The sequence below is a fragment of the Gossypium hirsutum genome, chromosome D02 (assembly GCF_007990345.1).
Source record: "Gossypium hirsutum isolate 1008001.06 chromosome D02, Gossypium_hirsutum_v2.1, whole genome shotgun sequence".
NCBI classification, from domain to species: Eukaryota; Viridiplantae; Streptophyta; class Magnoliopsida; order Malvales; family Malvaceae; genus Gossypium; species Gossypium hirsutum.
The window spans coordinates 17,707,418-17,735,253 of record NC_053438.1 but is presented as its reverse complement, the minus strand read 5'-3'; the positions used below and the strand labels follow the sequence as shown (position 1 = coordinate 17,735,253).

Below are 27,836 nucleotides of genomic sequence, written 5' to 3'. Positions count from 1 at the left end.
TGAAATTAAAATAATAATTGATAACTAAGATTGTAAAGAAATAAAAAAATCATAGAAAAGTTTTAACAATATTTAAAAATCTTTTTACTTTATATTAAACAGTTTAAAGATAATAAGAATATTTTTGTACCTTAAAACATAAGAACTATTTTTTTATTATGTTTTAAAAACCTTGTAATTTTACATATTTTTAATTAAAATATTATACGTAATATATTAATAGTAATAACGTAATATTGTTCCTCTAGAAATTAATTAAATATTAAAAAATATTTGTTTGAAAGAAATTAAAAAGATATTTTAGTTTCTACATAAGGGTACGAAAACAAGTGTGTACAAAAAAAATGAAAAGAAAAAAAATTGGCTTGAGCCGGTCCAAGTTGGTCATGTTCTTAAACACGGCGTCGCATCGACTCGATCCCTAGGAAAAAGACGACGAATTAAGTGATCCTCAGTTACGCCCCCACACTTGAGCCATGGCTGCTCCTCTGCTTCGTAAAGGCATCCCACTGCTCCGCCTTCGGCTGCAACGATACAACCTTCTTGCAGCTGGAATCCCACCGTCTCCTAGTCGTCCTTGGTGCGCTGCTGCAGAGTCGACTGGGCTCGAAGAGGAGGTGTCCTCCGCGGAGAAGAGCAGTGCGGTGCCTAGCGTGAGGGACCCGAAGAAGTACCATATGTTGGATGATCCTGATTACAGGAAATAGAAGGATAAGGAGGAAGAGATTCTTCGTGACATCCAGCCTATCATTTCGCTCGCCAGAGAGATTCTTCACTCTAATAGGTCAGTCTCACAGCTCTTGTCATTTTCACCAGTTATTTTAGGCTCCATTTACATATCATACATTTGAATCTTTACTGATATGATTTCATATATGTATCGCTTAATTAATACAATATAGTTAATCTTTCACCCTAAACCCTAAACAAGAAAGCAAAAGTAATAAAAGCAACTTGAATTTCTAATGTCTTAAAAGTTTAGTCCCATATTTATGCTGATTAACTTGAATTTCTAACAAATGGTCAAGCTTGGCATGGTTGCGTTGCAGTTGCTTCTTTTGCGATTAGAGTAGGAACTTGTTCAATCTTGTGGATAAATCTTTAATGCTTTCAAAAACATTGCTTTCTATTGCTTGGATGAAAATTATACTTCCTGTTGCTTGGCATGGTTGCGTTGCAGTTGCTTCTTTTGCGATTAGAGTAGGAACTTGTTCAATCTTGTGGATAAATCTTTAATGCTTTCAAAAACATTGCTTTCTATTGCTTGGATGAAAATTATACTTCCTGTTTGTATTTAAAAGAAGTTGTTTAAGTAGGAATGTGGAGTCTAATGGTGTCAGCAAAAGAGCTTTTTAATGTCGCCTAACCATCTTCTTGCCTGCCATTCAAAACACTGCCGCTAAGTTTCCTATATCAGTCTCCGAGGTTATCTTCTCTTATCAAGGACAGAAGAAGATGAAGGAAGAACTGGGATGTTGTATCCATTGGCTGTACGGACATTATAATCCAATTTTATATTTTACCCAAATTAGTAATGGAAAGAGAGAACACCATCAAATAAATTGCAGAGAATAATTTTCTGTCTGATTGCGTTATATATGTGCTAGAATCAAGTAGGTAGACTGTAGCTGCAGCTATTTTTACATCTTATGAAAATTCGGGAAACCAAATAAATAAGCAAAAACGGAACTCTCTAAATTGTCTTAAATTTTCAATATGTTAAACATCCCTTCTGAGGTTATTATGGAAAATATTCTCCAGAGTGGTAAGCTAGCTACATTTAGAAAAATTACTAATGAAATTAAGTTTTGACATAGAACCTATGATTTACACCACTAATAGAAAATCAAGCTAACATTTTTGAGATACTTTTTGGATGAAGCAGTTAATAAGTTGAATCAGTGTGTCTATACAGTGCAACAATGTTAAATATTAGTCAACTTCGTCAATGATTCTTCCTTCTAATTATTTTTCTCCTATTCTTAGGTATAAGGATGGGGAAGGATTAACTGTTGCAGATGAGGAAGCTGTAGTAGATATGCTTCTTCGTTATCATCCACATTCTGAAGATAAAATTGGATGTGGACTTGATTCTATTATGGTGAGTTTCTGTTGGCATTACCTTTTATTGTGGGTTTCACTATTTTGGTTTGAGTTGCTAGATAATCAAACATATCTTCTGGGTAAAAAAACTTCAAAGTATTTCCATAGTCAAGTCTGTTCTGTAAACCAATTTGGTAGTTTCGTATCTGGATAATATCTATTGTAAACTTAAAAGAACAAAGCTCATTGTTTCTTATGTCCTACTGCCAAAATTTTCTCCTACCTGCATTTGCTTTGAATTTACTCAAATAACTAAATGATAAGCTACCATTCTCTGTTCCTTGTGGTTAAATGTTGTTTTCCTTCATTGTTGTTGCAGCATCTGGCAATTTGTGTAATTTAGAAGAACAAACTATGGGTTTTCTAATTTATTTTTGGCTCGGTAAGCCTTGATTTAGAAGAATACATTCCCACTGAATGGAAAGTGGTGCCCTGAGTTTCGATCTTCTACCATGTTTTGGACCTTAGTTCCTTTTCTATGAATTTGTCACGTTTTATCCCTTGCTTCTTGCTGATATAATCTCCAGTTATCTCAAATTGTGCTTGAGAAGGATCTCCTTTTGACCTTCTTGCTCAGGTGACTGTTGAATGCATGCATCATGTATTATTTGCATACTTTTGCCTACATGGCAGCATGACATTCTCTCTCCCTCCCTCCCTCTCTCTCTCAAGTACCCATTTGACCAACACAATACAAATTAGGTTGCTCAGACTTCCCTTGCACTTAAAATTGGACTAATACCCCAATTTTTTTCCTTTATCAAGATTGGAATTTTTCTCATCTATTTAAGAAAAAAAACAAAATTTCAGTTCCCTTTTCTTTATTCTAATGCCTTTTTTGGTTACTAATTTAATAACATGAGGAAGATGCTTATCTATTACATATGTATTACAATAGTTGGACATAAAATAAAAAATAGTTAGTCCAATTTTAAATTTGAAATTAGCAAGATGAGTAAAAACTCTTGTAAAAAAATAAGAAATTTTCAAAATAAGCGAAAAATATTAATTTTTTCTAAAAATAAGTCATGAGAATAGCTAAACATTACCAATTTAATGGGTTTATGGCTCACTCATATACTATGCATAACAAATAATACTCCTATCAAACGTAGCATAAGTGGTAAAGTCTTCTTACGGATACATGCATGTATGTATATCTCTGTTTGTGGTTGTAAGCAATTGTTGGGACATGGATCAACAATTTGAACCTTTCGACTGATGCATTCTTTCCTCTATTTTTGAGGCATTGAATCTGCTATTTTGCTTCTCTTAATCTGCCTGTTAATTTGGCTTTTCTTACTGTTGAAATGAACGTGGTTTTAATGTTTAGTAGCTATTGTGGTTGGATGCAACTTAGTTAGCACAGTGCTGCCCTCCATATGTGGATCATTATATATTCTATGTATGTCTTTGACATAAATTTCTATTGGCTTCAATAATGTGCTTACTCTCCTTTTAAGGTCGATCGACATCCTCAATTTAGATGGACAAGATGTCTCTTTGTTGTTAGAACTAATGGTGGATGGATAGATTTCTCATACCATAAGTGTCTTCGAGCGTACATTCGAGATAAGTACCCATCCCTTGCAGAAAGATTTATTGGAGAGCATTTTAGGCATCGACGCCTTCATGTGAAAGTTGGCCACAAGACGCCTAAGTTGCTAAGTATAGAAAGGAAAACAAATAACCTACTCTTAGTATATTCCTAATTAGAAGAATTTATTTTTCTTTTGTTTTTTGTTTTTTGTTTTTTGTATTTCACTTCAAAGTTCTTAATTTTAGTTTACTATTTTACATGAATATTGTCCAATGTAACCTCATAAATAGAGGGCAATTTATAGTAATAAAATAAGACAAATCATTCTAATTACATAGGTTAAAGACTGACAAAAGTACCATAGAGGCCTCTGTACTAGGAGTGAAATTGCATTTTGCCCCTCTGTTGAAAAAATGAACAAATTACTCCCAATACATTAGATCAAGGAGCAAACTGATCTTTTGCATTAAAAAATTCATCCATTTGTACCATTAAAAACTAGTGTGGCTGATAGAATAATCGGAGAGTGACACGTGGTGTGCGATGTGTATCTCATACTGATGTATAGGGATTAGTTTTTATCAGTAAAAACGGTGAAGTTTCTAACATAAGGATCAATTTGTCCTTTAATCTAACGTAGAGAAATTAACTTGTCCATTTTTTAGTAGAGGGGCAAAATACATTCTAACTAACTTTTAGCACAAGCCTCTACGGTACTCATGCCTCTACGGTACTCTTACCATTTAAGATTTTCTCTTCCTAATATTGAATTGCCCGGTGCCAACCCATGTTTAAATATTTCATTTTGGTATTGAGATTCTCAAGTTTTGTGACTGACCTATAATTTTCAATGTAATAGATGATTCTTGACTAACACTCAGGTTAGCTATAAATGAGGACAAAGAGACTAACACTCAGGTTAGCTATAAATGAGGACAAAGAGAAAAAGGTGATTGAATAGAGCCTCCCTTTGTTGACTTGCATCTTTCTCCTCCGTGAATGATTTGTTTATCATATTACAAAACTTTTCTTGAGATCCTTTAACTTAGGTGTGGGCTTTATATAAACTTAGGATGATTGATTATGAGTTCACTTTAAGACAACAGAGTGGAATGCCTGCGGGCTTAGGCAGCAATACACAAGTTCGGTCGTTCTTCGTACTGTTTACGATGATGGGCACAATCACCAAACTCTGCTTTAGTGGTTGAAGGCCTGAAACTGAACATTTATGTGAGTCAGAGCAGTCAAGCTCAGTTGGTCCGCTTGTCCAGTTGTTAAATGTTACTAGTCAAAATGGTAGATTAACTCCATTCCCTGACTCTTGCAAGAATGTATATGAGTTGTTATAAAAGACAAAAGACACATTTTCTTTCTTTACATGTAGGTGTTTTGGATGGTCAAATCTCCCACTGTTGAAACAAGAAAATAAAAATCCCTGTAGTCAAGTATAGCATGTGCCATAGCTTTTGAATATTTGAAGTAGCTCAAGTTAGGTTTCTTATGTATAGAATGCGGCATTTTATTCAATAGTTTCAACTTTGCGCTGTCTTTTTCTATTTGAAATTGTATTATCAATGCCTTGATATGAAATTGAAGGAGGGCTTTGGAAGGAACATAGTCCTATCTCCTCTTCAAATGTGGAACTGGGTCCTGATTAGCAATAGAGTTGGCAATGACTAAGAGTTTGAAGGAAATTTCTGTTAATAAGAAAAGTGGTAAATGCTCAAATTAGGGCTCAATAGTTTAGAGGTTCTTCACAGAAGAGTCAAACCTTTCAAAATAGCTAAATAAGAGCTTACCCCCTATAGAAGTGTTTAAGTAAAAGTTTTTATGCACTTTAGCCCAATTTGTAGAAAAAAATTAGGTAAGTGCTAATGTCCTTAGAATAAAACATATAATACCTAAATCAAATATTACTTAAAAGAAAAGAAAGTACCAAAACATAATTTAAAATTTGATATACGACATTTGAGAAGCTCTAATTTGAACTCTTTTGACAAAGTTTGATTCTTATTTGAACACTTTTCAAAAAGTTAAAACCTTATTTGATAATTTTAAAAGATTTAACATTTATTTGAGTACTTGTAAAAAGATTTGAGCATTTAACCTAAGAAAAAGTAATGGACTGTAATGCTATTGGTAATTACAGTTTGCGAAATGACTCCCATGGTTTTGCGTCTTGTACAGATATGGTCCTTGGTGGATTTGTGATGTGAATGATTAAGTGTACTAAGTACCATGATGTATGGTTGAGTGAAATGCAAAGCTATAGGTTGAATCATGATTAGGAGACAAGCATGATGATTAGACTCAGACTAGTCTTATGGTCAGTGGGTGGACCGGTAACTACTGTAGGAGGGTCCACTGCACAGCTGGATGAACAAAATCAATTGTTCCCCCCTGGTTGTATAATTTGCTCCAACACTATCTTGGGGAAGAGGATCAAAGATTTTCCATTAAAGAGCCGTGAATTATGTGATACTCAGCCTGGTCTTATCAGTACAGTTTTAGTCCAGTAGTGCATTTTATTTGAGACTAAGGGGCCGAAGATTTTTTTAATTTTATAAAAAATTGATTTTAATTTATCATTTATTTTTTAAGTTTGGTGTGGTCTTGTCTGACTTTTGACCACGCTTCTAGAAATATTGGTCCATAAAGAAAACGAAAAAAATAAATTTTAAATATTTGATTGGAATTTAAAAAAAAAGAAAGTAAAACATGATAAATTAATCATAAAATTCTTCCAAAATCTTTAATATGGTATGGTAAAAGTATAGCTCCATTTATACGTAGATAAGTGTGGGGGGTGGAGACCAACACAAGCTCCATTATTTCAACCACTTTCCTTCTATTTGTGTCTTACCCTCACCTGCTTGCACTAACCCACTACCACTCACTCTTTTTACCTTTTATTTTTCTTCTCTTAAATCAGTAGCTTGATTCCTCGGAGATCGAGCCCGTAAAGAAGTCGTAGTAGGAGTAGGACAAAAGCAAAGCAAAGAAAGCAACGTATGAGGGGTGCAAAACCTGTACATGCGTCTCCTCCTTCAACAATACCGCCTAAAGCAATGGATTCCCAACATATAAAGACACAAAAATACATCTTTGTCTATTTGTATTTTTGGAGATGGAGTTGATAAATTTTTGGGACTTTATCACATAAAAAACCTAAAATTGTTTCTCAAGCAAAGTATCAAAGATGCCCCCTGCTAATGTGAATTGGGTCAAATTGTAAACAATTCATTCTATGTATGTTAAGCAAAATCTCTAAGGCACTGCTTAGTAGAGTGAAAAAAATTTGGAAAAATGAAAATTAAATTGGTCTAGAGAAATATAAGTTCTTTTCATAAATGTGCTTGATAGGAATAATGGAATAATTTAAAAAAAATAATTATTTTCATCAATTACTTGGTAGAGTTAAAAAATAGGAGGAATGAAAATAAAATTTTGAAAATTATATAATTTTAAAGTAATATACATTACTCCCTCATTTTCTTTTCTTTTATCATCATCCTAATTTGAAGGGATTGATTTTTATGTATTAGGATAGAAAATTATTATCTCTTTTTTCTTTTCTTTTAACTTTTCTTTCTTATCTAGTACACTAGATTTTTTTTTCAGTCAACTTTTCCACTTCATTATTTGATTTTTTTCATTCAACTCCATTTTAAATTTAATTTAAAAGAAAAAAAATAATTAAACGTGTTTCAATGCTGGTGTTTTTCATAGTGTCGAAGAAACATAAAGAAAATACAGAAAATGAATGTAAGGTTTTAATTTTTTCTTCTATCCCCCAATCAACGTTACTTATTTTGAACGTTCTAATGTGTTTTTGGACGATGGCATTAAATTCCTGCTCAAAAAGCAATTTATTAATTATTATTATTATTATTTAGTATAGTTATGAAAATTTTTTACTTCGAACTTTCTCACATGTTCTATTTATTTATTAAATGCAATTTAAGGTTACGTGATAAAATTTTAACTCTATTTGTAGAGTTAAAAATTGTCATTGTTAGTATACTAAATACCTATTCATAACAGCAATTAGATTTTGTTACCGTGGAAGAAAAGATTAATATTTAAACTATATGTATATAAAAAGTAATCAAAAATTGAGTTATAAGTAAAATGGTGAATTGTTTATATTAAGCTCTCTTTAGGGTTTGGATTCAAACTTTAAACATTACATTTTTATTTGTTTTATTTAAACATTGATATAAAAATTATAAAATATGAAAACATCATTATATTAATAATCAATATTATAACCAACAAGTGTTAGGTATAATAGTTAGACATATTACACTTTCAAAGGAAAACGTAGGTTCGAACCTTAGAAATAACATTGTTAAAAGGGGCAGTCATGAACCCCGAACATGAATTGAAAAACAGATATGAAGAATACAAAGAAATATTTAATCTTTTATTAAGTTAACTCGCGACAATAACTCAATCACGAAAGTATTGCAGATGTATTCCATAGTCATGCAAAGGCTTTTGAGTGAGACTCTTTTATCAGTCTGTTAAAAAAAAGAAGGGATTCATGATTCATGTAGCGTAAGACAGGGCATAAAGTGCGTTGAAATTTTTGGAAAACAGAAGGTGAATACTCTTGCCTTTGCTTTACATTTTTTTGTTTTGTGTTTTTGGGCTTCAAGTGTTTGTTTTCTCCCACTCCACCATTTTTCACTTCACACAATGAAAATGAAATAAGATAAGAGAAAGTGGAAGCCATTACTTACTTCAACATGTCTTCTTCCTTTCATTTGAGAAGAGAATTAAATAGGGGTAGTATTCATAGTTTGGGTCAAAGGTGCATAGAATGTATTAGTTTCAACCAACAAAATTAGCTTAAATTAGTATTATGAGATTACCACTTATTTTTTTAGATAGCTTTATGTTACTCCAAGGTAATATTTGCAACAATTTTACCACATTCTTCGTTACTTTAGACTCAATGAAAACATACTATCTGTTTAAACTCTTCAAACATTTTTATATATTCTCTCACTAACTTATCAATTACATTATCTTAACTCATTATTATCATAGTTAACTTTCACTCTTGATTAATATCTTTTTCATCCATATTTACAATCAAAGAAGGTTTACTACAATGTACTTTTAAATAATCTTATATTCTGTCAATAAAAAAAAAATATTGCATTCCAATAAAATGAACTAAACAAGATGATGAGGCATACCAATAATATACTAATGTGTTTGGTTCACAAGATATAAGATTAATTTTGGCAATAGGATTACCAGAATTTAGGATTATTTAGCATATAACAAGATTCTTATTATCATAACGTGAGATTCTATAAACTAAACATTCTCTAAGTAATCTTACATTCTAATAATATTATTTTGTACAATATTAGTCGTAGATTCTTTCTACTTTTAGTATGGGACATTCTCTTATAACAATAATCTAATATGAAGTCGAGTCGTCAACATTTAGTAGGATGTTGTGTCCATTTGAAGTTGAGTTGGAGGCTACAAATTTTGATAATAATTTTAGAGAATTTAAAATTTCAAAGAATACATAGAATTATAACATATTTTAACTTATTAGTATGAATCTTTTAGTAGTGCGATTCACATACAAACTTGAATCTTAGACATTAGATCTTAAAAGCAATTTTGAAGTATCCATTTATAAACCTGAAACTTGTTACCATTACAGGTTAAATTGTTTTGGGCAGTGAACCATGAAATTTTAATATCCATTGCTTTTCTCTCACTTGAAAATTGAATAAAAAATTCAAATTTATATACTAATATTTTCCTATTTTAGCATTTAAACTTATTTCTGAAAACCTCTACCACGTATTAGTAATCTTACCAATAAAGTTGACTTTTTAAGATTGTATTTTTATTATTTTTAATTATAAAATTATTTTTGAAAACCTCAAGCCTCTGCGATGTATTAGTGGTCTTTTAAAGTGTTGAACCCTTTGGTGTTGGCTTTTTAAGGCTGTCTTTTTATTATATTTTAATTATAAAATTATTTTCTATGAATTCAAGATGGAATAATTTTTGGATTCACATCTTAATTAGTTGATTTTTCATCGGGTTCGTTTTTGTAAGATTTATTTATTTATTCAAATTTCTTTTAAAAAAAACTAAAGTTAAATGTGTTATTTGCAAAATTAATATTTGAATTTTAGTCCAAACTCAAGTTAGTGTTGGATCTAAACAAGTTTTGATGTTTCCAAATTTGAATTATTTCAATTTTTTATCATTTCGAGTTTCCATACAAAAAATAAAAACTCGACTTGATTTAAACATGAAATGAAACTAAACTCGAAATAATTCAAAATGAAATGTTATAACAGCCCGTTGTGTCGTAAGTATTAATTCAGTGGTGTCAGAAACAGTGGTTTCGGGACCATAATTCCAAGGTCATTAGTGTCATATTAAATTTTGGTTAATAAATTTTATTGGTTAGATAGTTAATTAATTAAAAAAGATTAAATTATAAAAGCTTGAAAAGTTAGTTTCAATAGTAAAAGGTGTTAAATAGTTATTAAATGTGAATTAGTGGACTTGTATAGTAAATAAACCATATAAGATGTTAGTGGAAAAATATAGACTCAATTTGGTTAGTTGTTAAGTTATTATTAAAAGGGTAAATTAGTAAATTGGAAATTAAAATAACATTTAAGTAAAAACAAATAAATTTCATCATCTTTCTTTGTTCTTGGCCGAAAATAGAAGAAGAGAAGAGTCATCGTCTAAGCTTGAGTATTCGGCATTTTAGATCTTTGCATGTAGGTTTATTTCCATCCGTTTTTCATGAATTTTGTGTTTTTTGGATCGTTTTAGCTTAACCTAGCTAGTCCAGAGGTTAAATTGTAAAACTGTTAAATACTTTGGAAGATGTCATTGATGGTTTTGGTGTGTTTATGAAATTTAATGGTTGAAGATGATGTTTGGATGTTAAATAGAAAGATTTTGTTAAGAAAATTTTCATGATTTTAAGTTTAGGGATTTATTTGAATAAATTACATTATACATTATTTTCTTGTGAATTTTTTAGCGTGTGAAGAAGTTTGGGATAGTTATAAATTCGTTTTAATAGACATAAAGTTTAATTATGTGAAAATAATGTTGTTTTAGTCTATGGACTTATTTGAATAAAGTGTAAAATTGTACATAAGAAGTCATATGTATTAAATTGAATAATATGTGAAATTGAGGCTAATAATTGAAATAAAATATATTTCAAGAACAAGTAGATAACCAAGGAAAAGGAAAAGTTGTAGAATAGTCCCTAAACTTTTATTGTTTCTACAATCTAGCCCTAGTAAGTTCGTACGGTTTAATTTTGTATAATCTAAATATTTTATTATTTATGAATTGAAATTGTTAAGTATCTTGAGAGTGTTGAATTGTGTTAAGTGGATTGATTTGAGAAAGTAATTATATTAAGTGTTGATATTCGATAAATAATTGAGCCGATGAACGTAGGATAGTATACGGTTGGCATGCCAATAGGTTATATTGTACATTGTATGGGATTGATTGGTGTGGAGATGATGATTTCCGATTTATTCTTGTCTACTGAATATACCGAAGTTCAGCATTTGTTGCAGACTATCATGTTATATTACAGTAATTCAGGTGTGTTTCCGAGGGTGGATGTAAAGCCTTCGGGCTTGGCACTCAGCACTGAGGTGTGCTTCCGGGGGCGGATGTAAAGCCTTCGGGCTTGGCACTCAGTGCCGAGGTGTGTTTCTGAGGGATGTTAGCCTACGGTCTTGACACTTGGTTCCCAGGTGTGTTCTCGGAGGATTAACTCATTTGAGCGATTTGGTGTGTTCTGAATGGTTAATCGTGTATCCAAATCCATTATAACGTTCATCGGGCATATATTCAATGGTATAATGTAATTGATTGGATTGTATCATTTGCATTTCAGTATAAAACTCACCTGTGACTTGATTGTAGTTGTTAGGATTTTGGTTTATTTTCTGTATTTTGTAATTGATATGTTTATTCGGTAAGTTTATTGTTTTTAACCGTCAAACTTACTAAGCTCAATTAAGCTTACTTGAGTCTTTTCTCTTATTTTCTTGTAGATATATTTTTATGAAGACGGGCGATCGGATTGACTCAAAGAATCATATTATTCGGATATCTTTTGGTAGTTTTTGGACGTTTAATTTTGGTTTATATGACATGTAATAGGTGAAATGGTATAAGTTTTAATTGTGTCATATTTGTGGTAATGGTTAAATTGATGAAATGATGTTTATATTTTGTAATAGCTATACGTGATCATGTTTTTGACATTGTTTGGTTATGGTATTGTTATACTATTTGGTCACTTGGTATAAATCTTATATAGGTGGTTATATTATGGTACATCTGAATGTGAATGGATGAGTAGAGTAATGATAAGTTTTGACTTGAATGTAAGGTAGTTTATGAGCTTAAGTGCAATAAAGTGGTATATGCTTGTGACATGATAGCATAGCTTTAATTTTGGATTGTTTAGGTATTTGAATTGTGGTGTCAATGAAGGCACATTGGATAGGCACTTAGGATGAATGTTTTGGCATATTTTAGGCATTTAGGATGAATTGGTTGGTTTTGATTTGGCTTGATATATAAGTTTTGAATGAAAATGTGCCTTATTTTGCAAACTTTTTAAGGTACACACAGCCTGAGACACGAGCCGTCACACGGCCGTGTGACACACACAGCCTACTCACACAGCCCTGTGCCTTATTTGTTTCCAGTGCAGGCTGGTCCACATGGGCAAAGAGAGTTATACAGCCTGGCGACATGATCGTGTGACCTTAAACCACACGGGCACAAAGAGTTAGGCCTGGCCACACGGCTGTGTGACCTTATTTTACACGGGCATAGTTAGTTACACGATCAGTGTACAGGGGCGAGTAACATCCAAAAATTGTCTTAGAAAAAATTACATTTTGAAACCAAAAGAGGTCATCCCTTGATTTGAGTTTAGACTTTTGAAATTCTTGACAAGTAAATTGGTTTGGTTCAGTGGTCAAGTGTTCTAGGTATGTGTGTGAGGTTTTGGGTTCAAATCATGTTTCTGGAAATTTTGTCATTTTGCTTAAACCCTCACCTTTAAATGTTGGTTTATAAGTTAAACTCAATCAATTAATATTAAGAATAAGCTTGTTGGTTCAATAGTTAAGCGTATGTATACCTTTTGGTCTTGTGTTCGAGTCTCGAAAAAAGCTACAGAGATATTTTTTTACTGAACTATCTTGTGGGATAGTTTATTTTAGTTGATTAAACTTTCCCAAAACAAAAACTTCCTTCTTTTTTCACATGGTTTCATTTTTTTCTAACGTTACTCTTTTGCTTTCTTCTTCATTGACCTAGTTTCACAGTTTCAAGTTTCTTGCTTTTTCTGTTATGTTACATTACACTGATTTTGTACGGGGTCTGACTTCTTCTTTCTTGTTCAATTCGTTGGCCGGTAAGTTCGATTTAAAGGTTTGGTGTCAAAGGTTCTTCGACGTAACTTTGATTTTAGAATGTTAATTTTTAACGATTTGATTACGAGTTAACTGTTTGTTGGACAATTGTTCGCCATTTAGGGACGAAAGCCCTGTTTTGTGAATTTCAGACGTTGCAAAACGTGAATGTCGACACCACATAGCCAGGGACATAGGTGTTTGCCTAGGTTATGTGAGCCACACGACCGTGTGTTAGGCCATGCGGTTGGCCGTGTAACTCACTATTCATCGAATTTGAGCCATACGAGCAAAGGACATGGGCGTGTGTCCAAGTCGTGTGTGACTATGATAATGTAGGGTTCACACGGGCAAATAACACGGACGTGTGTCTAGGTCATGTAACTCACTGTTTATGATTTAGGGCCACACGACTAGGGACATGGGCATGTGCCCAGGCCGTGTAAGCCATAAGGGTAAGGACATGGGCATGTGTTCAGACCGTATAACTCACTGTTTACGAATTAAGAACACACGTGCAAGTGACACGGGCGTGTCAGGTTGTGTGGGACACATGGGCATGTGCTAGACAGTGTGGAGTTACATAGGTCAGTTCTCCAAGCCGTGTGAAGCTATATTTGGAATTTTTCCCTAGGGCTACAAGCGTCGTCCGAAACAGGCGCAGGCTTACTGTAAGGTCCGTACAATCTAAATTAGGCTTTATAACTTGATTTCTGATTATATGATAATGAACAACTTGTGATTTGTACGTATATCTATTATATTTGAACCTAAGCAAGTAGGATCTATCTGAACGTAATGTGCTATTGTCTATGTGTGTGAATTATCCAGGTACGATGTGTATGTGTTAAGTTTACGGGTATGCCTTTGCATTATTTTTTTGATGGAGAACATGCGATATATGAATATGTTAGATCGATTGTTACTGATTCTATTTTATAATCATGCACATAACTTCATGACAAATTTGATATGATCTGTCATGTTTTGAAAAGTCTGTTTTACAAAACATGGATTCTCATGTTTGCTGATTTTGTTATTAAAAGATAGCATGTCTTACATGCTCATTACTCCGATTCTGCATATGCATGCCATGGCATAATGCATGGGACTTGGGTTGATGTTAAAGGAGGAAGATTTTGACCACATATATTTGATTGACAGTTTAACTGCATATTGATAAGCCATCATTGCCGGGCAACCCGGGATGACTTTGTGGTGTGTTTTAGATGGATGAGTTCAAGGAAGAACTCTATTTTGGTGTGTAACAGAGTTTGAGAAGACTGTTTCTGATAAATTTACATTCTAATCTGTTTGAAAAATAATGCATCTGCATAAACATACATGCTCTGTTTTGCTCTGCTCCGTTCTGTTCCGCTCTATTCGGTTCTGTTCTATTTGAATTACATTGTTCTGCTCTGTTCTGTTTTGCTTTGTTCTGTTGTACTACCTCTGTTGAAATCTCTGTGATACTCTAAATCTGTTCCGTACAGGTTATAAAACTGTTATAAAATGCTTGCGTTACTACGATTTGTATATTACGCTCTGTGTATTTGTATTTGAGTTTGGTTATACGCTGTGTTTGGTGACTCACCTATTTGTCTTACTTTTATCTGTCAGAAAAACATCTGATTTAGGATCGGACGACGTGCGGGAGCTCGGATTGTTTTGCACTGAGATAACTACAATTTAATCCTTTGGATTTGTAATCTGTTTTGGACTTGTCTTATTTTTCTTTTTATAATCTCGTCAGTATCTGCCAAGTCTAAAATGAAACTACAAAATCATCTAAATCGACTAAAATGAATTTTTGGTTTTCAAATTTAAAACTCTGAAAAGAAGTACGTTTTTACTACGTTGGTGTAACTCGTCCAGATTAAGCTTAAACTTCTAAGCCGAGTTTAGGGTGTTACAAGGCATGTGAAATAGCCACACGGGCGTGTGGAATACCCACACGACTATGTTCTGAGCCACATGATCTAGGCCTTGTCACACGCGCGTGTGACTTTTGTTTTCAATGATTTTCAAATTTTCCATATTTTTGTTTTGTTTCAAAATAACCCCTGATTGTTTTCAAATTATTTTTAGAACCCCGTAGCCTTGGTTTAAGGCCCATAAATGTATTTCTACCTTGATTTATATGATTTATTGAATGATAAGATAAACCGTATAATCATTTTTATTTGTATTTAAATGTTTCGAATTGTACTGTAATACTCTGTAACCCTAATTTGACAACAGAGACGGGTTAAAGGTGTTACAAATGCATTTTGATTTGATCAATACTCTTAAGATTTTTTTACATGTAATTTAAATGGATCAATAATTATAGTATTGATGTAATAATTCATTCGATTGCATTCATACATAAATTAATCTAATTGAATTTACAATTGTATGATTAATTGTTTAATTCTTTCAATTAGGTTCATAATTAGGAAATGTTGTACACACTAGTATATAAACACTTCAATTGGATCATTGAATGTACGATTAATTATATAATTCGTTCGATTATGTTCGTATAATTAATGATTGTATAATTAATAGTATGATTCATGTGATTACATTATACATAGTTCAATTCAATCGAATCTATGATTATATTATTAATATTATAATTCATTCGATTACATTCATAATTAGGTAAATGCAACTGCACGCAATGTCATTAGACTTGTATAGAAATGATTCAATTGGATTGTTGAATGTACGACTAATTATAATTCATTTGATTAAGTTTGTATAATTAATAATGATATGATTAATAGTAGAAGTGGAAATCGAACGGGTCTGGGTGGGTTCAAGTTGGATTATTTCGGGTTTGAGTCTTTTTAAGTTCAAATTATTTTGAGTTTGACCTCAAGTATGGATTTGTTTTACATTCGATGTAATTATATATCCACATAATGCAAATGTTTACATCTCAATCAATGTTTTTAGAATCGGGCCGAACAAATCAATCAGACTGACTGCAGCTAGTACACCAATTTAGAACAAGGTAAAATTTGATTGATTGCGAATCGAATGGATCAATTGAATCAGATTTTATACTTTTTAAATAATTATTTTGTTCTTTTATGAATTTTTAATAATTCATAGTAATTATTAAACCAAAAATTGGTTGTCTGGCCTGTTCGACCATTGATTTAGTTCGAAAAATATTAATCTCATTATAAATTATTAGTTTATTATATATTAAAAAATTTTCTTATAATGAAACATTTTAATTTATATTTTCATTAAAATTAATATCTATTCTTGTTAGTTGTTAGCATAAATTAATTTATTATATAAATTTAGTATGTTAAATACTTTTATTATATAATATAACATATTAAAAATTAATTAATTTGATTTTTAAAATAATTGAATAACTAAACTTGATTCTTAAAAGTTTGGAAAAAAATAAAAGAATTAACAATTAGGCTAAAACCTAATAATTTGAAAAAAAAAAAGGAAAGAGAAAGAGAAAAAGAGGTCATTGATTGAAAAAGAAAAGAAAAGAAAAGAAAAATCACTAGATATATATATATATATATATATAAATGTAATGATTTAGGTTCAGGTTCCTAACATAGTTGCATTTAATATATATGTAATGATTTAGGTTAAAATATGAATTATGGGTTGAATATGTAGTAAGTATGAATATATTTAATATTTGGTTAGAAATAAAAAATTAAACAACGTGGTTTCATTGTTAATGATGAAACAATGATTTATTAATGGTACTCTCTCATTAATGTGAAAATTGTTAATATATTTGTTTTGTTGTGATAAAATTTTGTTTCCCTCTCACCCAGTTGTCAATTTTTATGAATTTTCCTCTGCAGCACAAAACAGTTTGACAGCCTTTTTTCAGAGCTACCATAAATGACATTCCTCTATCTTCCCCACACAAATCAAATAAAAGAAAAGCAAATGCCCACAACCTTCATTCTTCACCCAGCCATTGAGAGTTCAAAAACCTAAAATCAACTCCAGCTCATCATAATTATTTTATATTTAAATTCAAAAAAATCAACTAGATCAATCCAAAATGGTAAATGCTCTGTGTTCACACCTATTTCTTTTTTATTATAGACAATTGCTCAAACCTAATTACTAAGATTCAAATATTAAATTATTTTAAGAAATTAAATTAATAAAAGCTATTTAAATTCTAAAGACTAGTTGGCAAAAAAGAAGAAAAATCTAAGAACTAATAGTTTGGAGCAGTGCATCAGAGGTTATTTTCTTGTCTCGTGGATTGTGTACATTGCCATCCTTTCACCCTTTTTTATTTATCTCACTTTATTTATTCTACACATTGCAAATATAAATTATTAGAACTCCAGAAAAGATAATTATAAAAAGTTAATTTCCTATATTATTATAAATGTTTATCGCAACAAAATTAACAATCATGATATAAATTTGTAACCGAAATATGAATGGGTCCAATTGCAGAGAGTGAAGATAAAGAATGTCACGTGTCCAGTAAATGCGTTGCATGGGCCATGATTCAGGTCTGGGACTGGGTCGAGTTTCCCTTGTTAAATTACAAAACTTTTCTTCCTCCGACTCCCCCTACTACTTAAGTTGTACTAAGTACTACCCCTATCCTTTGATGCTGAGCAGAGCAGACATTAGAGCCTACCCATCCCTCAAAACAAATACTCGTCCTTAGCCTACCGCTCACCCCCTCAGAGAGATGCCTCTGCCTCTGTCTTCTGGCCTCTCTTTCTTCTTCTTCTTCATCTTCTTCTCTGTTCTCTAATGGAAGCAAAGATCTGAATAGGAGTGGTGGTGTTTTTTCTTTTTTGGTGGAACAAATGGCTTTCAATCATCAACACTCTTCATTTGTTCTCGATGCTCTTTATTGTTCAGAAGAAAACTGGGAGGAGGATCAAGATGAGCGTTGCTTCAATAATGGGATTAATGATAATGATAATCAATTAAACCCTTTTCCGATCTTGTTAGAACAAGATTTGTTCTGGGAAGATGATGAGCTTTCTTCTTTATTTACAAAGGAAGAACGGAATCAACTGTACGATAGTCTTCAAACCAATGGGAATCTAGCTGGGGCTCGCCGTGAAGCTGTGGAGTGGGTGTTGAAAGTCAGTGCTCACTATTCCTTCTCTGCTCTCACTGCTCTTCTAACTGTCAACTATCTCGATAGGTTCTTGTTCAGCTTCCGGTTCCAAAGTGAGAAGCCATGGATGACTCAACTAGCTGCTGTTGCTTGTCTTTCTCTTGCAGCCAAAGTGGAGGAAACCCAAGTGCCTCTCCTACTGGATTTACAAGTACATATGTTTGGTTAATAGCCAAGTTTGTTGTCATTCTATTCATTTGCTTGGTCTCATATATGTTGATCTGTTCAGGTGGAGGAGACCAGATATGTGTTTGAGGCCAAAACTATCCAAAGAATGGAGATTTTGGTGCTCTCTTCCCTTCAATGGAAGATGAACCCTGTTACCCCATTTTCATTCCTTGATTACATTACCAGGAGGCTTGGATTAAAGGACCATCTCTGCTGGGAATTTCTTAGGAGATGCCACCGCATTCTGCTCTCTCTCATTTCAGGTTAATTGGATGCACTCTGTAATCTGTTGCCTCAAATTTTCATCTTTTTATTCTCAAATTCTTTTATTAAATTCCATGGGCAGATTCTAGGTTCATGTGCTACCTTCCTTCTGTAATGGCCACTGCTACAATGCTGCATGTTGTGGATAGTGTAGAGCCTAATCTTAGAGTAGAATATCACAACCAGCTATTAGGCATCCTGGGAATTGACAAGGTATTGTCCATCTCCAATTTTTCTAAAATTTCTCTATGCAAAATTCAGCCTGATCCTAATTTTCCCAATTCAACTTGTAAAGCAGGAGAAGGTAAATGAATGCTGTGAGTTGATAATGGAATGGGCAACAAGAGTAGAAGGCAACCAATCAAACAAGCGCAGGTTTAGTTCCATCCCAGGGAGCCCAAATGGGGTAATGGATGTCTCGTTTAGTTCCGATAGCTCAAACGATTCCTGGGCTGTGGCATCATTCGCATCAGTGTCTTCATCACCTGAGCCTATGTCCAAGAAGACCAGAACTCAACAAGACCAGCTTCTGGAAAGGCTATCCCACCATGCTCCTTCAGATTTTCTCACCATTCCTCACTGAATTCCCTCTTTTCAATTTCAGACTACAAAAATAATTAGTCCTTGTAATAATATTGCTGTTCTTTTTCCATGATGCAAAGTTAAATTGCTTACCATCTCTGCATCTTGAATCGATTGGTGAGGAAATCTAGAATCAGAGATGGTTTGCATTTTATCCGGAAATTAAATCGAGTAAAAAAAACCAAACAAATATGAAATGCAGAGTCCATGCATTAATGCTTAGGCTTTTTTTCTTGTTCTACTTCTATGAACATAATGTTAATTTCAGTACTTTTTTTTAATATATATAATTTAGAAAAGAAAGAAAAAGGGTCTCCCTGTTTTTTATTTCTTACACATGATTGAAATACATACGAAGGGTATGCATGCATGTATGTATGTATGTATGTATGTATGTATGTATGTATGTATGTATGTATATATTTGTAGGTATGTGTATTTAAATGTAAACGCAGTGGCAGAATGGAATAGAAGAGCGGGAGGATTGAAAGTACACACACATAAGAAGAATTTTTGTTTGCATGTGAAGAGAGGAACATGTTGTCGGCCACTGGCGAGTTTAGAGTAAATTTCGTGACTATAATTTTGGGTGTTTGACCTCGTAGGAAGAGCCCTTTTTCGTTTGAAAATTTTAGCCCCCCCTGGTGGTCACCAACTTACTGAACCTGGAGTCAGCCAACCGCTGTAAACACCGTCCCATAGTCTCACCCATTTTACTTTACATTTCCTTTCTTGGGTTTTTGTCTTAAATAGTAATCACTATAACTAATGGATATTTTGTGATTTAAAATTTTTTTGTAAAAATATTATGGAAGACTATTTATTAAGAGTTAGATTGTATTTTAGTTTATTTATTTAAAAGGTTGGGTAAATTAATTTTTATATTTTAGATAAAATAGTAAATTAATTATTTCTTTTAAAAATTTCATTTTTTTACTATTAAAAATTAATACAATTGACAAAATAACTAAATAGTGATACTTGATATGTCACATGTATCTCTTGTTAACATACATAAACTAATTTTTAACAATAAAAATAAATAATTTTTTTAATAAAGAATCAATTTAGTATAAAAACCAAAATATATTCTAAATTTTAGTTTAAGGATTTCCATAATATTTTTATCCTTCTATTAGAAATTATTGCATTGACTTAGGATGGAGTAGAGAATTGTAGATTAAGGTGATTTGAATCAGGTTTTGGTCAGCAAATGGAAGTGATGTGAAGTCTGGGTTCTCGACCGCTCACCTAAACCATAAGGTTTCAAATGCCAAATCTGAATGCAGGGACTCCAATCCTCAAAGCTGAAGTCAATGACAGACAGCTCACTCTTTTCACAATGACATGCATGCACAAGTTAACTAGGCTTAATTCTGTATTTTGGCTTCTGAATTTAATAGCACCTCCAAATTATATATATATTAATTTGATAGTTGAGTTGTTTTTTTCTATTTACTATTTTTGGTACCTTTTGTAAATTTATTAAATTTGATAGTGTCGTACTTTAAATTTTTGATATGTGACAATTTTCTCTTGAAAATTTTTAAAATGTAGAAAGTATTTTAAAAAATTATTTAAAGAGTTTCAACAAAGTATATGCAAATTTTAAAAAATTAAAAAAAAACCTAACTCATATTGTTCCCAAAGACAGAAAAACCAAAACAATGGCTAGTATTCGGATTTCAAGCATCAAAAATAAAGAAAATTTACTTCCACAATGTAGAACTAGAACTTTAGTTGCAAAAAATTGTTGTTTATCAAGCTTATCAATCTTCTTTCCCAAAGTGGAAGCCTTCAGCTCAGTTAAGAAACCTTGATTTGAAATTGAGGGGGGAGTTGGAGGAGATTTTGTATCATGAGGAATTATTTTGGCAACAAAATTCACGTTGTTAGTGGATTCAAGATGGGGACAAAAATACTAGGTACTTCCATGGTCAGACCATCGTTCGGCATTGAAAGAGCAACATTGATGCTTTGATTTTAGATAATGGTGAATGGTGCTATGACGAAGATAAGTTGAAAGTTGAAACTATCCATTTTTTCTACTCTTTGTACTCAATTGAGGGATTTGTGGTGGGTAACTATTCACTTCAAGGTTACTTTCCAAAGATTAATGTTGGGCATCTAGAGGTCTTAAATAACACTGTTACCTTAGAGGAGGTGAAACAGGCTCTCTATTAGATGAGTCCATTGAAGGCTCTTGGGATCAACAGCTTTCCTGCACAATTCTACCATAATAATTGGGAAGTGGTGGGTGAATCTATTTATCATATGGTTTATGATATGTTTTGTGGCAACAAGTTGCCTATTGGTCTAACTAGAACGCTTCTTGTACTTATTCCTAAAGTACCAGATTCGGTAAACATCTCTCAGTTTTAGTCGACTAGTTTATGTTATGTGCTCTACAAGGTGCTCTAGAAAATGATTGTTAATTGGCTTCGCAAGGTTCTCACAAGTATTATAGTCCCCCAGTCAGGTGAGTTTTATGACAGGGAGGAATACCAATGATAACATCATTATAGCTTAGGAGGGGCCCTAGAAAATTATTATTAAGCAACTATCTAAGAATGGTCCTCTCCTCTCCCACCTTTTCTTTGTAGATGACTTGGTTCTCATTTTCAAAGTTGATTTGGACCAAGCGAGGGTTGTTCTTAACACTCTCAACATGCTTAGCCAATTTTTGAGCCACAAAATTAATACGTCTAAAACACAAAAAATTTTTTGTCGTAATACAAAGGAGTTAGCAATACAAATCAACAGAAAGCTTGGGTTTCAAAGGATCTTAGGCTTGGGGAAGTACTTTGGAGTGCCTTTTTTCTGTGAACGAGTTAAAAAGGAGACATATAATTATGTTGTTGAAAAAGTATGTAATCATTTTAATGGATTAGACACGAGACTTCTCTTATTGGTGGGTCGTATCACTTTAGCAAGATCGATGTTACTCTCAATCTCGAATTATTTTATGCAATTGATTTTGCTTCCTTGGCTATCTGCAAAGAAATAAAAAAGATTGTTAGAAACTTTGTATGAGGATCGATAGGTAAAGCCAAGAATCTTGCCTTTGTTAATTGGGAGCAGTGTTGTCAGCTTTATCTTATGGTGGTCTTAGTCTTGGAAAGCTTAAAAAATTAGAACATGAATTTTATGTTCAAATTGGGTTTTAAAATTCTGACTGATACGAGTGCATATTTGTTGAAGGTTCTAAGAGTAAGGTATAAAGTTAAAGACCATTACTCGGTTTCCATTTCTCGCAAGAATTGCTCCTTTATTTAGAAATCCATATCAAAGATATGAGAAGATTTAGGAAGTTGTTTTATTATGGTCAGTTGGTGTTGACTGTTGCATAAAGTTTTGGATGAATAATTAGATCAACAAACTTGTTTAGTTAGCGAGATTCCACATGAATGATGAAGTAGGCAACATCGGTTCGTGAGATGGTAAATGAGGGAGAAATTAGAAGTGGGAATTATTTGCTATATGACTGTCATATTCGATTGTTCTTCATATAAATAGGATGTGTCCACCAAAAGATAAAATTAGACTCAATAAGGTTATTTGGAGGTAGAATAGGTACAATACTTACATACTTAACAAAAATTTTCAACTTATAAAAACCCTACTGGATGTGCTTCTTATTTATTTATAATCTTTTCTAAGTCAAAAGATTTGAATAAACTGTTTATAATTTATAATAGAACTCTTAAAAGCAGTATAAAACATTACAAATTAAATCTTTGATAAATCAGATATATTCGTGGCATACCACCATTCGTATTTGATTGGATAGTTTTATAACTTCGCATGCTTTACGTTTTAGTTTTTTATTAATTAGCTAGTTAATTAGTTTAATTAAACTTAAATTCATTGTTTGTCTTACAATTCTATCTAACGAGTAGTTGTTTAAACTCTTTATTTACATGTTTGTAGCTAGAATTCACTCAATCGTGGACTCTTGTAAGTTCAATCCTTGGAGTACTCTTGTACGCCGTTGTATGAATTATATTACAACTGACCTGTTACACTTGCAGACACTGCACGTAGTTATTCTGATTTGATTATTGTATTATTGTTGATTTTTGCTCAAATAAGGTGTTCGCGCGCCGGAGGCTAACAAGCAGTCAACACTTCATTAGATAGTTTTTTAGAGCATTGTGTATTCGTAGGAATGAATTGATAGTTCTCCAAAACACCAAACGTCCATATTGGTAGCTCTTGAGCACTATGTGTCTATGAGCGTATATCGATATAGTAATCCATGTATTTGTCTTTGAGTCCGCGTCCGGTTAATAGGGGCTAAACATAAGTATGATCGTTATAAACAAGTATGATAAAGAAAGTGGAAAATTACTTCATTTAATATGTACAATAACAAGAATGAGAAACGAAAAGCATGTAAAAGATCATGTGTATTGTGAGTTAAGAGCCCTAAGGTCCAGTTGATAAATTATTTAATAATACATGGTTACTATTTTATGTCATAATAAAGAAACCAATGATGTGTTTATAGTTCTTAGATGCCATGTCTATTCCTTTAATTGTATGTACATATATGTTATGTTTGAAATCAAATTACGATAGCACCACTAAGCATCCAATGGTCAGTGTGCAAACATGTTTGTTTTGTACATAGGTATCAAGTGAAGATAGATCTTGTTTGAATAGCTCAAAGGCATACATCTCATCTCACCAAAGTCCCTGTCACATTTCTTGAAATTTCATTAGTAATGGCATGTACCTAAGTCTAAACAACTAAAATAGTCTTGTATGATGTATTAAGTACTTGCATTATAGGTCAAATGGAATGAATTAATGGTTAAATATGTCACACCCGAATATCTTTAAGGACTTAAATTTAGAATAATTTTAGGATCTAGTTGAATACATGGTAAGTTGGTGGAATTTAACTAGGAATTTTGGGAAAATTTGTGTCCGACGGGTAAATAGTTGAGTTCTAATTCCGGTATGGTTAGGATGGAACCAGTTGGTTCCATAGTGGGCAACATAATGATTTTCGGCAATTGGCTAGAAAGGTTTTGGAAACCGTGTATAAGAGTTATATGTTTTGGTGAAAGAGGACATATTGGCAAGAGAGAAAAGTTCTTTTTAATTCAGTCCATTATTTTTTTTCTTTTATTTGCTTTGTCTTCTTCAATTACTTCGAAAAAGAATAGAAGTTAGGAGAGCTCTGCATGGAGTCATAGTTGTGAGAAACGGAGGCTGGAAGTAGAGAAATCGAGTATCTAGTAAACTCTCTTATCATTCTTTACACAAGGATTCGAGAAAAGGGAAAATAAGGGCTCTTAATAAGTTTTCGTAAATTGGGTTTTGGGTTTTAAGATTTAATAAATTTGATTTAATAGATAATCAGTTGTGATGCCTAGATACCAGGGCGAATAAGGTTCTAGCGTAGGGAACAAACTAAGCTGACGAGGGAAAATGATTTAAGATGAGTTTCTGCACTCTGTATTGGGTGAGGATAAAGTTAAGTTTTTAAACGAATTGTGTTGTGATTATTTTGGGTTATTTGAGTTTGTCATTGTATACAAATGTGGTGATAGAGTATGTTGTGAATGTATAATCTGGTACAAGTATGTAAGTTTTGTATGTGTGATTATTGAATGTTAAATGAATATTGTGTGTGCTGAAAATATGGTGTACTTAGTGTTATGTATTAAGTATTTTGATTGCATGATATGTATGATTATCTTGTATGCAAAAAGTAGAGGTATTTACTTTACCAGGATAGATGGAGTAGTAATGGCGAAATGGAGGAATGAGTGGATAGATAGGGAAATGGAAATTTTATTAGATTTTGTAATACCATATTGCTGGGTGCAAACCGTGACGTGCGAAGCTCAGAGCCTTACAAATGGGACACTACAGTGTTCGATTATCAAGGTTAGATATGAGACAAAATTGATCGACTGGCTTGCTAGAGTAAAATCATGATGACAATTATCGATTGGTCCTTCAGGGCAACACCATGACGATAGCTTGTAGGTTCTATGGGATGACATTGTGACGGCGGTAAGGTCCTACAGGGTGACACCTCAAAAGAGGTATAATGTGTAAGACTATAACTCGACTATGGAAACCAGTAGAGCCGGCCAAGACATTAAACTTAGTTTTATATGGTGTAAGAATATGGCTCGGTTATGGCAACCAAAGTAATCCGTTGGGACAATAAACACGAGGTAGTTTGCCAGGAAATAAATCATTGGGTTACACATGTGAAGTTTGCAAATCAGTATACCAAGAGACCCACCAAGATACAAAGTAGAAGTCGCAGTGTGACATGTGTGACAACTCATAAGATTGAATGAACTTGGTGCATTTAGGAAACATAGACTAACGAGATAATTAAAGAATTCGCTAAAGGCGATGATGAGTGAAAACCAACGAGACGTTTCAACCTAGTTATGTGTGAAAGCGGGGAGAGACTCCTTAGATAATGAGGTAAATGTAAGGTACACCATGAAAAGTCTGCCAGGGAAGCCGTGAATTTCACATTATTCAAGCAGTTACGGAATAGGCTGTAAAAGGACACAGTCTTAATTTGTAAATTGACAAAGAGGTAGCCAAAAGTTTGGGTAGATCGACAAAAGTATTCATGGAAGTATATGCTGGCTCAAGGATGAATAATCAATAAAGTTTACCAGAGAGCAGAGAAAAGTGGAAGTCCATCAGGAACATGAAAAATGGTAAAGATCTTGATGATCTACCAAGGGTAGAAACCTTATCAGAATGCCCGAGTAAGAGGTAGTACGACGGGAAGTACTTGTCTAATGGAGCATCTCAAAGGAATGGATTGAAAGATCGAGTATTATGGGAATACATTGGGGGCACTAGTTCACTAAGGAAAAGAGGATATTAAGAAGAGAACTTGCTTTGGTAAGGACTCGCAGTTACGGTATTTGGGTAAATACCCATCGTCTCCATCTAAAAGTAGTGAATACGAGTATTAGGGATGTGGAATAATGATAGGTGGGGGTAATACCCGTAAGAAGACATGGTTATTACCATATAAAAGTTTATGTTCGCCAATAAATGGTTCAGAAAGAATAAGGCATTAGCATTGCCAACCGATTTCATAAATTCTTCTACGAAATTTAAGAAGTTAAATTTTAAGCCAGAAATCTTAGTTTCTTAAGATTTACACAATCTTACATGAATGTTATGTACAGATCTCACTAAGGCCTTCGGAACTTATGAAATTTACTGCTTGGGTGTAGGGTAGATAAAGATTTTATAATCTGAAAAGGGACCAAGCCAAACCCCACTAGTGTTGGAGATGCGCGGGGAGGATGGTTCAAGTATATAGAGAAACATCCTTAGAGGCTACACCTTAGGGATATAGCCGGTTCTACTTGTATTATAGTCTTATTGTAAAATTGTAAATGTCTGTTAACTTATTAAGAAAGGAAGCTATAAGAATAAATTACGTATTGTACAGGTTAGAATAGAAGTCAAACTTTGAAATCTGATACTATTTAGGTTTGTAAATCAATTAGGTTTGAAAGATTGTTAAATTATTCTGGTTAATGTGACACTCGGTACTTGGCCTCGTCGGTTGGGATGGGTATAGGGTGTTACAAAATATGATGTTCATATAGGTCTAAATGTTGAGTATGCTACTTGATGATTAATGGCAAGTTAAAGATGTTCCATGGTAGTAAATGCTTAAGTTTGACTATACTTGTAATACATTGATGATCACATGTCATGATATTGTTTATAAGGGAGTTTAAAAAGTTTTAAACTTGATTTTTGAGTACAAAATGCTAAGGTTTTGAAATGGTGAAGTTATGGGTCAATATAGGTGAGTTTTGAAGTGATTTTTAAGTCCATGCATAGTTGTATAGATACAAGAGGCAAATTGTTTCAATGCAAGTAAATGAATGAACAAAATTTGTACTGATACATCTATGGCAAAATAGGGTCCCTCCTCTATTTTGAATTGTTTCAACCCCTGGAGACTCATACTTGTTCCCAATCATCTCTGAACACTTAGGAATTGTTTTAAAAAACTTTTAAATCGATTTTAAAGTTTTAACAATGAATTTAATTATTTGAAATGATTTGTTTTAAATTTTCTTATGTTTGGTTTCTTATTGGATTCAAGGTATAAGGTTAATTATTTATTTGATAGAAATTAAATGCTAGTTTATCATATGCATGATCTTTTTAACATGCATAATTGTGATTAATATAGAATTATATAATATATGATATGCCTATACAACAATCATGAAATAAAAAAAAAGGATGAATGGAATGAAAATGCATGGTTGGGAAAGGATATATTAGTGGGTCGAAAAAATACTTTTGTTTTGAATGGTGACGACATGCATTCAGACTCGACGATTGACTCGAATATGGGGTGTTACAAGCGCCACTTAAGTGTTAAGCCAAATTAGCACTCACAACTCATGGTTACTTCTTGAACTTGGAGAAACAATTTCTCCCTATTAGTAATGGTTTGGCTAGTGTCTTGATTAATTAACCATAATCAAGATAAAATAGGATATGTCTCCAATATCACTTGAAGTGGTAAATCCTCTCTGGATCACTC

General features: G+C 32.7%; 1 protein-coding gene and 1 pseudogene across 2 annotated transcripts; both read left to right on the top strand.

The window, feature by feature from the left end:
• Positions 1 to 344: 344 nt before the first annotated feature.
• LOC107910727 (protein DCL homolog, chloroplastic-like) lies at positions 345 to 3,976 on the top strand (annotated as a pseudogene).
• Positions 3,977 to 17,520: 13,544 nt separating this feature from the next.
• LOC107910726 (cyclin-D3-1) lies at positions 17,521 to 19,502 on the top strand. Of its 2 annotated transcripts, none has more exons than XM_016838692.2 (4): positions 17,521 to 18,398; positions 18,477 to 18,678; positions 18,762 to 18,892; positions 18,978 to 19,502. In XM_016838692.2, the coding sequence occupies exons 1-4, from the start codon at positions 17,928 to 17,930 to the stop codon at positions 19,260 to 19,262; spliced, it is 1,089 nt and encodes a 362-aa protein (XP_016694181.1). In that variant the 5' UTR covers positions 17,521 to 17,927; the 3' UTR covers positions 19,263 to 19,502. The 2 variants fall into 2 exon arrangements, with proteins under 2 accessions (XP_016694181.1, XP_040944463.1); XM_041088529.1 differs by having other exon boundaries at positions 17,609 to 18,398; positions 18,975 to 19,502.
• Positions 19,503 to 27,836: the final 8,334 nt, after the last annotated feature.